The 6,196-nt window shown below is 37.8% G+C and overlaps 1 protein-coding gene across 1 annotated transcript; it reads left to right on the plus strand.

Annotated features, from left to right (window-relative positions):
* The first annotated feature begins 2,509 nt into the window (after nucleotides 1-2,509).
* On the plus strand, nucleotides 2,510-5,642 carry LOC109219756 (iron-sulfur assembly protein IscA-like 2, mitochondrial). Its single transcript, XM_019384229.1, has 4 exons — nucleotides 2,510-2,838; nucleotides 3,291-3,415; nucleotides 3,608-3,716; nucleotides 4,755-5,642. The coding sequence occupies exons 1-4, from the start codon at nucleotides 2,662-2,664 to the stop codon at nucleotides 4,818-4,820; spliced, it is 477 nt and encodes a 158-aa protein (XP_019239774.1). The 5' UTR covers nucleotides 2,510-2,661; the 3' UTR covers nucleotides 4,821-5,642.
* The last annotated feature ends 554 nt before the right edge of the window (nucleotides 5,643-6,196 follow it).

Consider the following 6,196-nt stretch of genomic DNA (forward strand, 5'->3'; position numbering starts at 1 on the left):
GAACAGGGTTAAGGCAATTTTGTCCAGTGTTCTTGTACTTTTCGTCACGTCGGCTCTAGGGTTTGCAGAAGAACCTCGATTTTTTTGCGATTCAATCAATTTTTTCCTATTGTAACGCGCCAAATCGATCCAAAATCTGAACGCTACCCATCTATTTCTTACGATTTGTTTTTGTGTTTTCGAGATGAGGGGGGACGTCCTTTGGAGGTGTCTGGAGGTGAAAGGTGTGACGGTGGCTTACATTAGCGCGATACAGGATATGTATGATAGAGCTATGACTCGGATTAGGATTGTGGGCGGTGATCAGAGCCTTTTCCGGTGGTTATGGGGTTACACCAAGGATCTGCGCTCAGCCCGTTCTTATTTGCCCCTGGCGATGGACGCACTGACACACCATATCTAAGGAGAGGTGCCACAGTGTATGTTGTTCGCTGATGATATAGTTCTAATTGATGAGACGCGAGGCGGCGTTAATGGGATACTGGAGGTATGGAGGCAGGCGTTGGAGTCTAAAGGTTTCAAGTTGAGTAGGACTAAGACGGAGTATGTGGAATGTAAGTTTAGCAACGTGACGGGGGACGAGGATGTTGAAGTCAAGATTGACTCTGAGGTCATCCTCAAGAGAGAAAGTTTTAAATTCTTAGGGTCAATTATCCGGGGAGATGGGGAGATCGACGAGGATGATACGCACCGTATTGGGGTGGGATGGATGAAATGAAGGTTAGCGTCTGGAGTCCTGTGTGACAAGAATGTGCGATCGAAACTCAAAGGTAAGTTCTATAGAGCGGTGGTTAGACCAGCCATGTTGAATGGGACTGAGTGTTGGCCAGTAAAGAATTCACATATCCAGAAGATAAAAGTAGCAGAATGAGGATGTTGAGATGGATGTATGGGCACACTAGGCTGGATAAGATTGGGTATGAAAATATTCGGGAGAAGGGGGCGTGGCTCCGGTGGACGACAAGATGCGGGAAGCGCGGCTTAGATGGTTCGGACACGTGTAGAGGAGAAGCCTAGATGTCCCGGTTAGGAGGTGTGAGCGGTTGGCTTTGGCAGTTACGAGAAGAGGTAGAGGGCGGCCTAAGAAGTATTGGCGCGAGGTGATGAGACAGGACATGGCGCGACTCCAGATTTTCGAGGACATGACTCTTGATAGGAAGGTGTGGAGGTCGAGCATTAGGGTGGTAGGTTAAAGGGTAGTTGAGCGATTTTCTTCTTTGTCCCGATTTTTCTCTTTGTACCGATGAGTATGATAATGTTGTGTCTAGCACTGCTAGCGATTTATATTGTGTTTCACACTTTTGCATAATATTTGTGTTATTGCTTTTCCATTTATTTATTGTCTCTCACGTTGCTGATATTATTTTTTCGGATTTTGTTATCAAAGATCTATTGTCGGTCTCCCGGAAACATCCTATCTACCCCCTCTGAGGTAGGGGTGAGGTATGCGTACACTCTACCATCCCTAGCCTACACTGGTGGAATTTTACTGGGTTGTTGGTGTTGTTGTATCAACTTTCTATAATTGATTTCTTGTCATGTTTCACTAATTGTTACTATATTTTAAATTGATTTTCTATTAAAAGTTACTGTAAAAATTGCGCAGGCGCCCTATTTGGTCGCATATGCCCATAATTTTAAAATTATTTAACCTATACCCTAATTTTTACAACTTCAGGCGCCTCCTTCTTCCTGCTACCTGTACAAACTTCAGCTTATTTAGTGCTGAAGTTTTTACAAATGGACTAAATAACTTCAGCATCTTCTGCTGAAGTTTTTGAAAAAGCTTTATGACAAAACTAAACTTCGGCTTATTTAGTGCTGAAGTTTTTTTAAAAGAACTAAATAACTTCAGCATCTTCTGCTGAAATTTTTGAAAAAGCTTTATGACAAAACTAATGAATCCAGGTTGAAATTTCAGCTTATTTAGTGCAGAAGTTTTTACAAATGAACTAAATAACTTCAGCAGCTTTCGCTGAAGTTTTTGAAAAGCTTTATGACAAACTAATGAATTCAGGACAAACTTCAGCTTATTTAGTGCTGAAGTTTTTACAAATGAACTAAATAACTTCAGCATCTTTTGCTGAAGTTTTTGAAAAAGCTTTACGACAAAACTATTGAATCCAGGACAAAACTTCAGCTAAAACATGCTTAAGTACAGCAAATAGAGAACAAAACTTCAGCTAGTAAGCAATTACAAACAACTTCAGGCCCGTGTGCTTGATGTTTATGCGAATAGTGGGTACGCTTGCAATTTTTTTTGCAAAGCGGGTATAAGTTAAAACGTGACACAAAAAACGGGTATAGATACAAATATCTCAAAGTTACTTAAACATAATTGTGAGTTGTGACTAGAACTTTCAAATAAATACTACGTGATTAATGTAGTTGAAACAACATAAAATTAGAAACATTCAATAATCACGCCGCATCAAGCAATATTTGGCATCCAAGCGTTAATAAGTGCAATTTATTACGTGTCGGGCACAAGTCGTAATCGGAGCTCCAGATCCATTATTCAATTGAGTCGGGTACAAGAAAGAAAGCTTCCAACACAACTTGTCATCTTCAATTCGTCCACGAATCCATATCGTTTGCTTCCAGAACCATCGACGAGTTTGGCAATCTCATTTTCTTCTGTAGATGACAAAGTTGTAGGCTATGGCATCGTCGTCGTCGAGTTCTCTGATTCGTCGAATTGTTCCCTTTTTCACCACTCGGATTCGCCAAAATTACCGCCTTTTGAATTCTTCTGCTTCTTCTGCTCTATCTCAACCCCAATCCCAATCCCAAGTCGAAGCTCCCGATTCCGTTTTAATGACCGAGAGCTGCGTTCGTGTAAGTTTATATCTCACAATCGGAAGTTTTCCCTGTTATGATTGATATTATTTGGGATATATTTTCTGTCGCTGTAAATATTTTCTTATGTGAATTTGTAACATAAATTTTCAAGGTTTTTATGCTGTCTCTTTTGAAGGCATCACGAGACTTGAACCCTTTTTGTTTAATCAGCTAAAAAGTCAAAACTTATTTAGTTGCTTTATGAAAGATTGTTAAATTCCAAGCGAATAGCTCCAACCTCCATTTCTGAAAGGGTTTATATGGAAAAGGGTTTTTTTTTTGGGTCTGGAAATTGTGATACATATGACTATGTGAGAACATAATCAGTTAGACGACAAGATTCAAGCTTTTATACTGTTTTATGAGGTTTGATGTGTGTAGAGATTTAGGTGTCTGTAAAATTTAATTGAGACAATTCAATGACTTGGTCCTTTTACTTGCCTGAGTAGAGGATGAAAGAGTTGCAGGCTGGTGAACACCAAGAGAAGATGCTTCGTTTGAGTGTTGAAGCTGGTGGTTGTTCGGGGTTTCAATATGAATTCTCTCTAGATGATAAGACCAATTCTGATGACAGGTTTTCTACTATTTGTCAGCCTATTTAATTTTCGGGCCCTATTTGTCTTTCCTTAATTGTCTTAAAACTAATTATTGAGTATAATTGATTGATTGCTGAATCATGTTCCCAAAAGCCACTTAAAATGCACTTTAGTACCATATGTTACCAGTATTAAGATTTGTCAGTATGTTGTTTATGCTGCCATCTTAGAATTTTTGAGCGTGACGGAGTTAAATTGGTCGTGGATAATGTATCATATGATTTCATCAAAGGTGCAACTGTTGATTATGTTGAGGAGCTGATTCGCTCTGCTTTTCAGGTCTGTAAATGTACCTTCATTGTTGGTATTTTCTTGCATGTCAGTTACATACACATCCATATTGGTATTCTAGATCAATAGCATGACAGATGTTGCTATTCTCATTTTCAATTACTGTTTGTCAATGAAGCAAGAACGAGGACAGATCATTAGCTTAAGCCCAAAAACACTTGCCATTCTCAAATATGATGATTTATTAGCCTGGGTTAGAAAATAGAAGTTTTACCTTCAAGTAGTTTATCTATAAATTAAAGGTGTCTAACTCATATAGATCAGAATTCTTATTTTAAAATGCATGATTTTTTTCTGCTTTTGAAGTATGGGAAAAGATCACTTTAGACTTGAGCAGTTTTTTGTGTCTCTATCTTGTCATGTATGGAACAAGGAAATTAGTTGATACTTCAAAAGGTTATCTTGCACCACATACAGTTTCATGCTTCCTCCAGACAACCCCCATGTTCTCCCTAGTGCCCATCAACTGAAAATGTATCAGAAACAGAAAAGAACAAATGAAAAGAATAACACAATATGTTGTAAAAAAATAATGTATTTGAAAGGCGCAACTATGATAAGTAGATGGATGCTAGAAATAATGGACCCGTGCTAAAATTATTTATGAACAAACAAAAGTTTTTTTTTAATTTTTGCAAAACACAGGTAAAATGACTCGGACCATATGTTTTACTATTGTGATTGAACTTTTGGTACTACCTTCTAAAGGGGAATATGGTGTTAGTGCTTGGATGTTATTTTGGAGGAAAACAGTTGAAAAGCTTCTTAGATTTGACAAAATTACAAGCCTGCAAGTTTTCTGGTGTTATCTGAGCTATAGGGAAATAAAAGTCACATGGTCTTAGAAGAATTCAAACGAGGGTGTGGTAGTGTATTACACGAATTTATACCATTATCCTAATGTTCACATTGCTCCAAGTCCAAGAATTTTCATCCGTTAAAGTTTGATATATCTTTTAGCTGGCACTAGGACCATTTCATTGAGTTTGCATTTAACCGCTTTTGTGCATGTCTTATTTTCTGCAGGTGTCTACCAATCCTAGTGCAGTGGGTGGATGCAGTTGTAAAAGTTCATTTATGGTGAAGCAGTAAAATGGCACATTCAGCCAAATAATCGCCATTCCAATGAGCAGGACATGGTTTATTAATCCTTCTGGTGTCTAATATCTGTTCATCATATACTTGTGGTAGCAAGACCTGCATTATGAGGCATTTTTCCGAATTTGTACTCAAGAGATCATAGGTTCTTTTGTACATGTCAATTCTTTTGTCTTGTTGGAGCTAGTTGGAGGGTAGAATGGTATTGTTAAACTAGGCAGCGCAATAATTCCAGCTGAAGAGATGCTATTCAGCATTTGACAAGGAAAATTGAAGTGAAGATGCTTCAATCAGAACACATCTTACTGGTGGCATTCCCTGTAGGCTGTAGCTATTGTTATGAAGGTCCTGAGAGCATGCATACTAGATAGTGTCGCCATCCACTATGGTAGAAAAGTTTGATGAAGCAAAGCTTTATGTTTCTGTATGATGCTTGACCACTTTATGTTTCTGTATGATGCTTCAAATCTATGTTCATGTTGATGGAACCTATGTTGCGCGGACTTTCCAACATGTAGCCGCACCCGTGTCGGATCCTTCAAAAATGCATTACTTTTGGAGGATCTGACACGTATCCGGCCACATTTTCGGAGAGTCCGAGCAACATAGGATGGAACAATGCTCAGGTGATGGTCTAAAAGTGGTACCAAAGATTGGGTGAAATGCCAATATGAAGGAGCTACTCACACCAAAGCTAGTAATTGTTGTCAAAAATGTTACATTTCATACCACTATTGTCTGTCGATACTGTCTGTCTTAAGTTTTTCTACTTAACGCTTCAATTATCATAAATGAGCACCCACTTAGTCTTTCTCTCATGTCTCTTCCTAACCACATTTATAGCATATCAAATTTTAAAGACTTAAGCCTAGTTTATGGCGAGTAGACATATGGTTTGAGATTGTATTAAGCATTGTTTATATAGGATCTAGTAGCAGGTAGATCAAATCCGATAATAGAGGATAACTGATTTAGAATAAAATTGCAAATCTTCCTCAAATTACTTTTTAGTGCAAAGTTTATAATGTAAAACTACTTTAGTATGGTTTATTTTAGAGAAACTTTCTCAAATCACTATGTTTTAGTGGTTATTAGTTAGTTGTAGTTATTATTTAGTATTATATTACTTCTTATAGCTATATTTTCAGATTTTTTAGAGTGTATTCGATGTATTTAAAATACTGTATTCATGAATACAGTAGCATTTCTAAGCGTGAAACAGGGGATTACAGCTAGACAGATTTTTATATTCGAGTGTATTCGACTGTATTCATGACGTGAAACATGAAATTAAAGCTGGACAGATTATTGTATTCGACTGTATTCACGGCGTGAAACAGGGGATTACATTGTTTTTAAATGGAAAGTGA

This window comes from Nicotiana attenuata, unplaced genomic scaffold (assembly GCF_001879085.1).
Source record: "Nicotiana attenuata strain UT unplaced genomic scaffold, NIATTr2, whole genome shotgun sequence".
NCBI lineage: Eukaryota > Viridiplantae > Streptophyta > Magnoliopsida > Solanales > Solanaceae > Nicotiana > Nicotiana attenuata.

Bases quoted from the DNA above. Each gene is read 5' to 3' on its own strand.
- LOC109219756 (XM_019384229.1), top strand. From the start codon at position 2,662: ATGGCATCGTCGTCGTCGAGTTCTCTGATTCGTCGAATTGTTCCCTTT. The intron at 2,839-3,290 runs GTAAGTTTATAT...TTGCCTGAGTAG, and splicing joins TGACCGAGAGCTGCGTTCGT to AGGATGAAAGAGTTGCAGGC. The intron at 3,416-3,607 runs GTTTTCTACTAT...CTGCCATCTTAG, and splicing joins AAGACCAATTCTGATGACAG to AATTTTTGAGCGTGACGGAG.